The sequence below is a fragment of the Strigops habroptila genome, chromosome 6 (assembly GCF_004027225.2).
Source record: "Strigops habroptila isolate Jane chromosome 6, bStrHab1.2.pri, whole genome shotgun sequence".
In the NCBI taxonomy this organism is placed as follows: Eukaryota; Metazoa; Chordata; class Aves; order Psittaciformes; family Psittacidae; genus Strigops; species Strigops habroptila.
In genome coordinates this window covers 65,707,194-65,719,641 of record NC_044282.2, presented here as the reverse complement: position 1 = coordinate 65,719,641, position 12,448 = coordinate 65,707,194, and the positions used below count along the sequence as shown (strand labels likewise).

Genomic DNA, 12,448 nt, shown 5'->3' with positions numbered 1-12,448 from the left:
CCCCTGTGTCCAGCCTGGCCTTGAGCACTGCCAGGGATGGGGCAGCCACAGCTTCTCTGGGCACCCTGTGCCAGCGTCACAGCACAACTTGTGCTGATCTTTGAGTTGTCACCTGCATCTTGGCACTGAGAAACATTGCCCTTTAAGCTGAGGAGTGGAAGATGGGAGAGTATCTAAAAAACCCCCACAAAACTCAGTGAGTTATTTGTAATTTGTAACTGCTTCAGTTTGTGCTTGTGCAGTGCAGAAACTTCATGTTGTTCTGCTCACAAGAATGGGAGGAAATTACATCTGCACCAGAACATGCTGATGACCATTTAGTTGAAAGGTTAATTAAAGACAAGTACCAACTTTCTGTAGTTGGCTGTAACTCTTTGGCCACTTTTCTCATTCTGCTGCTTGAGATGTGTTTCTCTGTTGCAGAAAGGTTTGGTAACCCTTTGTGACTGTTATGTGAGCAGTGATGAACTCCACTAGCTGCAAGAGGGGAAGGGCGCAGCTGCACTCAGGGAACCCAGCACAACACCAACACCACTACTGCAAGTAACAGCAAACAGCAGTTTATGTATAACCTGGTTCTTCCCTGAGTGTGCTCACCTGATTATTACTAAGGTTCATATAACATATTGGCTCTTTGTGTTTATGCCTAAGGAAGCTGGAAGTTAAATAGGCTCTGCTTCAACAGGGAACCAGAGAATAGTTTGGGTTGGAAAGGATCTTAAGATCATCTGGTTCCAACCCCCCCCTGCAATGGGCAGGGACACCTCGCACTCAGACCATGTCACCCAAGGCTCTGTCCAATCTGGCCTTGAACACCGCCAGGGATGGAGCTTTTACCCCTCCTCTGGGCAGCCTGTTCCAGTGCCTCACCACCCTCACAGTAAAGAACTTCTTCCTTATATCTAACCTGAACTTCCCCTGTTTTAGTTTAAACCCATTACCCCTTGTCCTATCGCTACAGTCCTTGATGAAGAGTCTCTCTCCATCAGGGACTATGGTTAAGTATAAACAAGAGTTCAGTTTTCTCCCAAGATGCAGGAGGAGTTGCTATTTCTTGGCTTCTAGCACCTATTTTTGAAGATCACAAATGAAACCATGAGACCACGGCTATTAAAATCACACGGCTTTACTTAGGAGTGAGTTGCACGGCACACGGTGGATTACTCAGTTAAAAACCGGTGTGTTCCTGACGTTCTGCTGACACACGGAACAAGCCATTTCGATTAAAAACACCAGGAAAGCTACATTAAAAAACAAACCCTAAAAGGCCAGCTGCACATTCCTCACTCGCAGAACTATGAACTACACACCCCAGCAGCCAAATAACTGCTGTACAGCTCACCTTTCTCAAGCCACAGTAAAAAACCAACCCGAAATCAGCCCCGGCTGGCTAACTCCCAACACGGTGCTTGTACGTGTTCTGGCATCTCTGCGGGAGGGGAAGGAGGTGCTTTGGTGCTTGCTGCCGTTCTCAGCCATCCCGTGCCTGGCTGACCAAGCCCAGGTCTGATAGAGGCAGCACCTGAAATGAGATGGATTAAGTTTGCTGCTGTGCTTTGGCTGCAATCCAAAAACAAAAGAAAACACCCGTGCTGTACTTCCTTAAATCACCTCCAGAGCTGCTCACTAGTGTAGAGGATATAGCTCTAAATATACCTAATACGGGTATATTTAGCAATTAAAAAAACAAACTACTTGTCACAGAATAAGATAATGGTTTCGCTTGGAAGGGACCTTAAAGCTCATCCAGTTCCAACCCCCCTGTTGCGGGCAGGGATATCTTCCACTAGACCAGGTTGCTCAAAGCCCAACCTGGCCTTGAACACTTCAGCTATTGTTAGTCCCTTAAGTGCTGGAAATAACATTTCCCCTTTGCAACTCCAAATGTTAAGGCGTGCCATGGAGCAGGCTGTGGGGATGTCAACAGTCTGAGCTAATGGGGGTGGCCAAGGTTATCCTGTGGTTCCTAATCTCCTACCTTTGGCTGCTCAGAAGCTGTCAAGAGCCTTCCTGTGCCTCTGGCCCCAGCGCCAGCACCCATGAGCCTTCCATTCTGTACAGACACAGTTTTACAGTGATTCCCAGGGCAGCACACTGTGGGACATGGCAGCACGCAGCTGAGCCTGCCCACAAACACCACGTGCCATTGCCACCCTGCACCCCATACACCAGCACTCCTGCTGTGCCCTCTGGAGACACTTTTTATCTTTGCAGTTTTGTTTGAAAGAAGGTGGTCAAGAAATCGTAGAGTCTTTAAGGTTGGAAAAGACCTTTGAGATCATCCAAGTCCAACTGTTAACCCAACACTGCCAAGTCCAGCACTAAACCATGTCCCCCAAGCACCACACTTATACAGCTTTTGAATACCTCCAGGGATGGTGACTCCACCACTGCCCTGGGCAGCCTGTTCAATGCTTGACAACCCTTTCTGGGAAGAAACTTTTCCCAATACCCAATCTAAACCTCCCCTGGAGCACCCTGAGGCCCTTTCCTCTTATCCTATCACTTTCCATGTGGGAAAATAAGAGACTGACACCCACCTTGCTCCATCCTCCTTTCAGGTAGTTGCAGAGAGCGATAAAGTCCGCCCTGAGCCTCTTTTTCTGCAGGCTAAACCCCCTCCAGCTCCCTCAGCTGTTCCTCACAAGACTCGTGCTCCAGACCCTTCACTGCCCTTCTTTGGACATGCAATCAGTAAACAAAGCCCCTGTTTTACACTGGGATTCACTTGCTTCCCTTTTCCTCCATGACACGGCAAAGCAGAATGGTTCTGAGGAAATAAAAAGCCCCCAAAATACCCCTTCCTGGTCTTCCCTCTGCTGCCCAAGTGATTCCAGCAGAGCAGCTGCCTTGCTGCCATCCCCTGCACCCTGACTGACAGTGACCTGCCCGCTCCCTGTGTCCCTCCAAGGAGCTGCCACCGCTCTCATCGTGCACTTGGGTTTCATCAGCTGGTTCACCAACACCCTGCTCTTCCCTGACACACACGGACAGACGATGGGGCATCCATTTTGAGCTTGCTCTTGCTCTCTGCTCCTTCTAGGCTTTCCAAACATCAGATTGAAAGAATAATAAAGCCTGATGTATAGTGTTTGCTAATGTCCTACACTTCCCTCCCTCTCCCCCCACCACAGAAAGGCTGGTTTGCCCCTCTGCTTACCCACTGAGCAGCCATCTGCTGCACGCCCTTGTCCTCCATCCCATCCTCGCCCTGCATGGGGCCCACGGCAGCTAGAACGGACTCGTACAAGTGCTCTGCGTGGGTTTCCAGCTCTTCTGACTGCTTCGCAATCAAACCCAGCATGTCTTTCAGAACTGGAAAACAGAAATGTATGAATGGAGGTGGTAGTAACATGTCTGTAAGTGCAGTGAGTGTATTCCACTCACCCGGGCAGGCTTTGGAAGGAAATAGTGTGTTAGAAATCAATAAGCTGATCTTCACCCCATCCAAGTTGTGATGCAGAGTTTGGAGGGGATGGGAAGCGACCTGGGAGGCTCCAGGTTAAGAGTGAAGATACAGAAATAGGGTCTCCTAAAGGAGACCTTTGGGACTGTGCAAGAAAGCCCATCCATAGTGCAGCACTTGATCACTAAAGCCCCTTTGGTGACTGCAGATGCAGCCAACCCTTTAGAAACCCCTTGTGCAGGATGCACCAGGTCCCCAGAGCAGCTGCTCCATGCGTGCCATGCCCCGGCCAGGCTGGGATGTCTCCCCACACTGGCTGCTGATGCCTGCTTGGGAAGCACTGAGTGCAAACAGGGTGTGAAAATCACCCCTTCTGCACCTGATAAAAGCACATCCCAGCTGCAGACTGACAGCATCCCACAGCCCGGTGGGAGCTGGCCATGCCATGGTTAAGATAAAACCTAAGGGACCTATGAGAGAGCAAACACATCCATCACCCACGATGGATGGCACAGCGCAAGGCAAGGGTCAAGTGGTGCAGCTGAAAGCACTCCAGAGTTATCACTTCAAACCTCCAAGTCACCTCAGCTCCAAGCCTCCAGACAGCAACAGAGCTGTAAAACCCTTCTTCCCCATACAGCTGCTGAACAGCAAGCTATGCCCACTGCTTCTACACATGCATGGGGCCAGAGATTTTGGGGGGTAGACACCACAGCCAGCATCACCAGCTGTGCCCATGGCCCCTGCTCAGGTGCTCCTCCTCACCTGGTGAATTCGATGCCATGCAGTCGAGGAGAGCTTCTCCCTTCTCCAGCACGCTCTCCGTCAGGCTCCGGTGGTCGGCCACATCCTTCCTGAACTCCTGGGAAGGAAAGGAGAAGAGGAGCGCTGCTTAGAAGGGTGTTTGGAAGAGACATGTACAGCAGGTTGCCCAAGGAGCAGTTTCCTGCGGCAGTTTCCCACATTCAGCTCTGCACGCCCAGTGCATCCCACATCACCCGCCTGGACCATGCCAGCACCGAAGAGGGGGAAGAAAAGCCAGCGGTGACACATACCAAGTAGCGGTGCAGTGATGCCTTCACGCTCTTGGCGTCCGGCAAGGGTGGTACCCAGCTGTCAGTGATGTCCACCACGTTGTACAGCCAGCGGATTAGCTCTTCCAGCTGGCAGCAGAACATCTGCTTAACAAAGCACAACGAAAAGGGTTAATGACGTATTCCTGCAATAAAGGCACAGCAGGGATGGGAATAGGTGAGCCAGCGCTGTTTGGAAAGCACCCGCTCCCTGCTTCTCTCCTGTCCCCCCATCCATACACATAAACATCCCTGAACTTGAGAAACCAAGCGTCAACAGAAAAAAGGCAAAACCCAACTTACACCCCTAAACACACCCCAAACCCACTGTGTGGCATGGACTGAGGGTCACCATGAGATGGCTGCTATGGAGAGGTGTTGGAAGCCGGCAGCACCCAGGCTGAAGGAAGGGGGTTGCCTCCATCACCTCCCATCCAAGGAGACACCCTCCTCCTCCTCCTCTGCGGAGCCACACGGTTAATTTGCAGCCACTTTCCCCCAGGGTTCCTCCCGTTCAATCAAGTGCTTTCATTTATTTTCAAAGCGTCTCGGGGAGGGATTATTTTTGTAGATGCTGCACAGAACCCAGGGGCTCTGCTCCCACCAAAACCAGCCCAGCCCCGCTCCTGCTCCTCGGAGTCAGGGCTTTGCTATAAAGCTGAGCTACTTCCCCCCGGCACCGTGATTTGAAGCGAGAGATACACCCTGATGCTGACAGTAGAAAAGGCCCTTTCAAATCAGCAGAGTTATTCCCATGCAAGAGGAGGGGATGAGTTGCTCTGGTGTTTGCAGCTGTATGCATGATAATAACTACTTTCTAGCCAACAGCCCAGCATGGCTTCCAAATTCAGCCCGGGACTGGGGTGAGGAAGATGATGGAGGGGAAGATGGGGAGCATGGCACCAGTGGTAGGATGGCACTGAACAGCTGGAGCGCTGGGGCAGGCAGCAAAGCCTGGGCTCCACACCAGCCCCAGCTGCAGCTCCGGCCTCTTCCCCAGTGCAGCAGCGCTGCAGGATGGATGGGCTGGGGGAAGCTGATCCCCCAGGAAAAGCGAGATGGGCTCTTGCTCCATCAGAAGGAATTATCTGCTCCAGTGAGCCCCCCCTGCATAAATTACACCCAGCTGCCAGGCACCAAACACCATGCAGAAGGGGAAGCCTTAATTAACTGTGCCATAAACACAGGCACAGTTCATGTGAGAGCTTCCCATAATAAACCTTATTTCTGGTCTCAGCTTACCTTAACGCACTGGGCAAGGGACTCGCTCTGATGGCTCTTCTTGGGATGCCCCTTGACCCATGGTTCATTTAGGTATGTCCCATCCAATGTGTCTCTGAGACCAGCCGGTAGATGAAGCCCCTGCAGAGGATCCCTATGGATGTGGCCACACGATTCAGTGTTTTCCTGGCTGGACTTCCGAGAGCTGCAGGGGCGCCACAGCCCAGCATAACCCTCAAAACTCCCTCTTTCATCCCTGCCACCCACTCCTCCGAAAGGAGCCCACTGGGATGAAAGGGGCCGCCTGCTGTTGCTGTGACATGGAAGTTCACGGTGGTCGTGCCCAGGAGTCCTTATAGTTAAGGAAAGATCAGACAAGAACTGAGCCAGCCTTTCCAGCTCCCGCAGTCTCGGAGGCAGGGAGAGGAATTCTTCATCACTGTCCCACTCCTTCCTCAGGGGGAGCACTGCTGTTGTAGGTAAAAACCTACCAGTGCTTTTTGCCTGCCCTTCGTACTTTGGGAAGGGGCTCCCTCTGGTGCACCAGCTTCTCTCATCCGCAGCAGGGCGGCCGGATGAGCCCGTCCCAGCTGACTCCGTCGTTCCATCCTTAGCAAAGCCTCTTGAAGGATGAGAGGAAGCACTTCTTGTGGAGGATGCTTTTGCAATAGGTAAAGGTTCATAGGATGAGCGGCCTCTTTTTCCAGGCCTCGGGGTGGAGAACCTCTCTGCAGAGGCCATGAACCCCCAACGTCCATTTTCTCTGCCTCCCTGAGCCTGCCCACCTCGGCCGTAGATGCTGGTGGACCTCGACGTGCCTTCAGGGGAAAGAGAAAAGCTGTCCAAACCTATTCCTGAGTCATGGAAGAAAGGGTCTGGCACCTTCCCCAGCTTGTATCTTGGCTTCAGCGGATAAGCATAATCCAGCAAGTCCTCATACTCCTTATTGGGGTTCCAGTGGGGTGAACGACGGTCTGGAGACGGGGGTAATGAATCCGGTATGGCACATGCCCAGTAATCAGCTTGATAGGATGACATCCCTCTGATGCGCTCCACGGTGCTGCGGTAGTCAAGCAGAGCATTGAAGGGTTTCCGCACCCGCAGTGCCCTGCCTTGTGCTGGTCCCCCCTGGCGGCACAGGTCCTGGGTGGTGGCGGTGGTGGCAGGGGAAGGCACATCCATGCTGGCCGGCAAGCTCCGGGACAGCTCCTCGGAGAGGCCGTTCTCTTCCACAGACAAAGTGGAGCAGCTCGATGCGGAGCGGCTCTGCAGGGTGGGCTTGGGGCTTGGCGGGCTCTGGGGCTGCAGGAGCTCCAGCGTGGAGGAAAGTGGGGATTGAGCTCCCAGCCTTCGGCTTTGCCGGCCAGCGCAGGCATCGTGGTAGCTATCAGCAAGGATGCTCTCCTCTGCAGAGCTGGGAGGGCTGGACCCCGGCTCCCAACAGCCCGATGCCTTCACCTGCTCCAGGATGGGGGGAAAAAGGAGAGAAGAGATGTATAAAATGAAGCACAGCATCCAGACAAAAGGCTCCTTTTTGCTAGGTATGGAGATGAAAGCCCAGTCCTGGACCTGCCATGAGGAGAGGCTGGAAGGGGAACTCTGTTCCATCTACAGGAAGGTATGCAGCTGCCTGAAGCCTGCAGTGAGGCTTGTTTTTAAGGAAAGGCATCCCGAGGGCTTGGGAAGCTGCACAAGTCATTTGGCAGCAAGAGGCACTTATTTAAGGAGCCCTGTTCTGAGTGACTTTCCAGCTCTGCAGCAGCAATATGGGAATGGAGGCAACGGCTTTGGTGTTGGAGCCCAAGCCCTTCCCCACCAGGAAGCTGGGGTGGGCACACTGTGGCTGGAGGAGAGGGAAAGCCCCTACCAAGACAGACCAGACAAACAAGTCCCCACCTCGCCTGGGACCTCCTCGTGATGCAGCAACACCCGGATGTACAACCCACTCACCTGCGGCTCCTCTGAGGACAGGAACCGGCGTCTAACGTGACGAGGCACATCACCACCGTCAGTGCCTCCATAGATCAATGTCTCTATCTCCAAGAGGCTTGCTCTTGCTCTGGGAAGTCTGGATGAGGATGCTGAAGTCACTTCTTGGAGATAGCTTGAGCCTCCCTGGGTAACACCAGTGGCCAAGCGACCGTGTCCGCTCACTGCCACGCTGTCCATCCCTTGCAGGCACAGCTTGGTCTGCTCTGCCCCTACAACCCGGCGCAGGCTGTGTGCAAGCTCCGGGTAGTCCGTCTCCACCTCTGCACAGTCCCACCTACCGCTGCTCTCGGCCTTCCCGCTCAGTGAGGCTTCGGAAAGCGATTTTCCCACATCCACAGCCATTGGGACAGGATGATGCCAAGCCTCAGGCTCTCTGAAACACAAAACAGACGGTAGCACCACTCGCTGCACCCCCTTGTCTCCATGCCAAGTAAAAAAACCGGGTATGTCTAATAATGAAGAGATAAAGCATTTACTGAGTCAGACCCTAAAAAGCCGCATCTTGGCCATCAAGTGGGACAGAGAAAAGAGCAAACCTTTGTGTCTGAGCAGCATTTTCTGGTTTTGAGGACATGACACACAGGGAAAATCTAATTAAAGTTCTGGCTGCACTGAGAACAAACCTGTGCTTCATACCTCGCTGGCACAGTGCGACTGTCTCCTGAATTAATGGCCAATCTCACCAACAGTTTGTACCCCATGAGATAACTGGGCCCAAATGAGACATTAAGTAGGGCGTGAAGCACTTATTAGCGTGGCTGAGCCCTGAAGGCTGTTGGGATGGAAAGTTGAGGGGTTTTTAAGAGATAAACTCAAAGCCTTGAAATGGAAACCACCCAGAAGTGAGAAGTATATATAAAAAATAAGAGGGGGAGGCAGGAGGCTGCAAAACCCAAACTTGGCACTTTGCAGCTTTCTAGCTCAGTTCATGAAATTAACTCTTTGTGCAATTAATTAATGGAAACACTTACTCTACCAGCGACACATTTTCAAGCACGCTGTATGGCCAAGCCCATCGCATCTTGCTGCAAAACCTTCTAACATGAGATATGATTCTCAAAGCTGAGCCCCGGGTGCTCTATGATGCTCCACCAGAGATGCTCCACCACCACCTCTCACTGGACTCAAGTGAGGAGCTGCAGCAGGACAACTGATGAGCCAAACCAAGGAGACCCAAGAGATCTCGTTTTGTGAACACCAGGCCGAGCCGAGCACCTCTGCTCGTGTTCTCCAGGCCAGCAGGACTCAAAACCACTCTCAACATAAATAATGCCTTGTGGGCTCCCTGCAGAGCATCAAAATCGGCACTGCCAAAATCCCCTCCCCACGCACGGGCTCTGCGCTGCTCAGTCACAACCTCAGAGCCCTGGCAATACCAAAGCCTCTTCCAGCAACTCCAACCAAACCAGGCTGCTGGCACTAGGAAAACTTTGGCAGAGTGGTTTTGCTGGTACTCACGCAGCTAGTGCCGGGGCACTGATGGAGAGGCAGCAAGGGGAGCATCAACAGCAAACTCAAATAAAGACGAAGGGAAAAGAGTATTCCCAAACAACACTTGGAAGAGGGAAAGAGGTTGATACTCACGCCCTCCATTAGCTTTTGTGTCGTGATCTCATTTTATGATCCACCCCTCTGGATAGATGGGGGTTTTCTCATGGGCAGAGCCCGTGCACGGAACAAAGAGCAGCCGGGACACGCCGGGTCTCCAGGGGAGCCCGAATCCCGGCACCACAGCTGCCTTCCCCTCCCCGAGAGCCGCAGCTATATTCAGCATGGCAGCAGCTGCGGAGAGGGCAGATAAAGCCTGAGCTCTCTCAGCCCTCCATGCAAGCCTCTGCTGATACCTGGATTCAACCACTCTGTCACTTAAGTCACTATTGAACAACCCTACACACATCACATTATCCTAGAATCAATAGTATTGCTCTTTTCCCCCCAAAGAGGTTGTATATCCAAACAAAAAGGCGTACTGACTGCAATAAATATAACTGATAATCCCACCCCTGCTAAATTACCTACATATTATACAACAGTGTATCATTAAAATACATGTAAGCATATATATCTTGTTCAACAGAAGGTAGATTTCAGAAAGATTATCCCAAAGCACTCAGAAACCCAGGAGTGTTTCCTACACAGTATACGTATGATTTCTTCACATATCCATCATATAGACTGTTAAGGCCAGAGGTCTCCCGAGCCCCTGCAGGCAGCCCCTGTCACCTACCAGCCTTCACTGCCTCCTGCTTGGTCCCTCTGAATTACTTTCGTTTAGACAGTCAGACAAGCAAATATTAGCAAATCAAAGGCCAAATCCAACTTACAGGTGATTTAAATGCCCAGAAAATCCCGAGATATATTTGTTTAACTGCTTTGAAAGCCAGGCCCTTGGCCGCAAGGACAAACAATGCTCACTGGTTGGATACCTCCTCTTCCAACTCAAACCTAATGAGCAAAATGCCACCAGGGTGATAAATCCTAAGGTACCACATATTAAATTCCAGGATCCATTTCAGAGCCTAAGAGCCTGCTTTAAATTCACCATTTTGGGTGCTTTCCCCTGTGACAAGCAAGTGATTCAGCAGAGAACATCACTAATTACCATGACATGATCAGGCATCTCAGCAGCTCTAATCCCTCCTTGCATGTACCTGGCAGCGCCGTACACCCCAAAATGACCCAGTAAATATAAATCTTAACAGAGAGGAGGGCGCTGGGCATCAGTAGCTTAGGACATAAATGCCTTGACAGTCAGTTCTGTTGTTGGGTAGTGATTTAAAAAGATGTAGAAAAGAAAGAAAAGCTTAACAAGGCATCGAATTAGAGTTTAAAGTTCCAAACTGAATGTGCAGTAATTAACAATCAGTCTCAGCACATTTTTATCTTTAAGATGATGCCATGTTAAATTCAAACATCATTACTCCCATCAGATGTAGTGGCTCAAGCCATGTGTCAGCCCAGTAAAAACAGCTATAAAAAACAGATATAAGCTTAACCTCAAATCTGAAAAGCGTGTGTGAAGCAACATTAAAAGACATTACAGGTCAGAACTCAACTGTTATTTCTGTAACTGTTTGCAGGAGCGCAAAGGTTGAACTAATCTGAACTTTCAGGGCTATTTGTTGATCTTATGGAGGCAGCATGCAGTGATACACACTTCTACGAGGCCATCAGTCATTAAAAAAAGAGCAAGTGCTGCTTCACAGGTTCATTAAATCTTCAGAAGCTAATTGGAAGCTAAAGAGAAACCAGGAAACCTGCCAACACACACAAGCAAGAGCAAATCTGCTCATTTCAGAACAAGACTATTCAAAGGGATGCCAGAGATTTTGCTGCATTTTCCAAAGTCTCTAACTCAGGCAGATAATTTCAATTAATTTCAGAGGGAAGCAGACATCCAACCACACTTGGATGCAAACTGGATGGGGAAGCCACACACATCCCATACACAGAACCACCAGGCAAAAAGTCATATTTAAAACCAAAACGAAAACACTAATGCCACGAAGTGCTTCTCGCAACCACACAAGCACCCAGAAAACAAGGTTTCTCACCATTCTCCCCCAAACCCACTAAATCTCAGAGGTCAGTGGCAGTGCCGCGTTGAGATTAACCCTCATGCCGGGAAGAAGCAAACCCAAATCCTCGGGCAGGACAGACACGGCTCTGAAGAGGGACGTGCGACCACAGCCTTGGGCACAGCGGAGACTTTCCACTGCCCTTAAACCCACAGGAACCCAGCCAGAAATCCCGGCTACACCCAAGCCCTCCATTGTCTCACCAGCGCCGGGGCGGCACAGAAACACAACCCGCGACTGGGTGCACAGATAAGAGATGAAGACAGTGGCTGTTTCATTCATTCCAATGGGGGAAGGTCCACCGGGATCTCTCCAGGAAAGCGATCCCTCCACTCTTCCACGTCAGCAGAAGCCGCCTGCCAAAGAGCTGCACAACACCCACTGGACAACACAGGCTCTGTCCCAGCCAGAGACCTCCCACTGCCCGCGGGCATCATCCCGTGGCTGGTGGACTCCACCAAGGGCAGGGTCCGCTGAAAGAGAGCTTCTGTCTCCAACCAGCTGGGTTTTGTTGTAGTTTAGGGGGGTTTTGGTCTGTTTTGGGGGAAAAATCACACCGTTCTTGCCTTTCAGGCCTGCGGGATGTGAGTTTTGCTATTTTTGCTCATTTTCTTACACGCTTTCTGCCCGAACAGCCCTTCCAAAGCTGAAAATTCGCATATTAACCACAACAATTAAGACATAAACGCAACAAGCGGAGGAGGCACCGCACCCTGCGGGTGTCCTGAACTGCTGGTGGTACCGATACAACGCGCTACGGGTAACGGGGACGAGCTTCCGAAGGGCAAGCCGCCCGCTCTGCCCCCTCCCGCACACCGGGACCCCGGGCGGCCCCGGCAGCACCCGGAGCTGGGCCCGTTCCCCCCCGCCCGTCCCCGGGGACCGCCGCCACCGCCGCGCCCCGGCCCGCACCTACCGAGCGGCGGTCCCCGCCGCCCCGCCTACCGCACGCGTCTCAGCCAATGGGAGCGCGGGGCGCTACGTCGACCAGGGCGCCCCTGAGGCCCGGCAGCCAATGGGAGCGCAGCGTGGCCCCGCGGCGCGGCCGTGATTGACCCGGCGCTGGGCGGGGAGCGGCCCCCGTGGCTCCGGCCCCGCTCCCGGCCCCGCTCCGCGCCCTCTTCCGGCCCCGGAGCGCATGATCCGCCTGGCACCGGGGGCTTGAGGAGTCCCGCGGA

General features: G+C 52.3%; 1 protein-coding gene across 4 annotated transcripts; it reads right to left on the bottom strand.

Moving 5' to 3' along the window:
- Positions 1-1,108: 1,108 nt before the first annotated feature.
- On the bottom strand, positions 1,109-12,240 carry CEP68 (centrosomal protein 68). Of its 4 annotated transcripts, XM_030490660.1 has the most exons (8): positions 8,664-9,260; positions 7,651-8,065; positions 5,722-7,158; positions 4,462-4,584; positions 4,172-4,268; positions 3,161-3,315; positions 1,979-2,053; positions 1,109-1,522 (listed from the first exon to the last, which is right to left on the bottom strand). In XM_030490660.1, exons 1-8 carry the CDS (start codon positions 8,711-8,713, stop codon positions 1,472-1,474), a joined length of 2,403 nt encoding a protein of 800 aa, XP_030346520.1. In that variant the 5' UTR covers positions 8,714-9,260; the 3' UTR covers positions 1,109-1,471. The 4 variants fall into 4 exon arrangements, with proteins under 4 accessions (XP_030346520.1, XP_030346522.1, XP_030346523.1 ...); XM_030490662.1 differs by lacking the exons at positions 1,979-2,053; positions 8,664-9,260 and adding an exon at positions 12,187-12,240; XM_030490663.1 differs by lacking the exons at positions 1,979-2,053; positions 8,664-9,260 and adding an exon at positions 11,474-12,191.
- Positions 12,241-12,448: the final 208 nt, after the last annotated feature.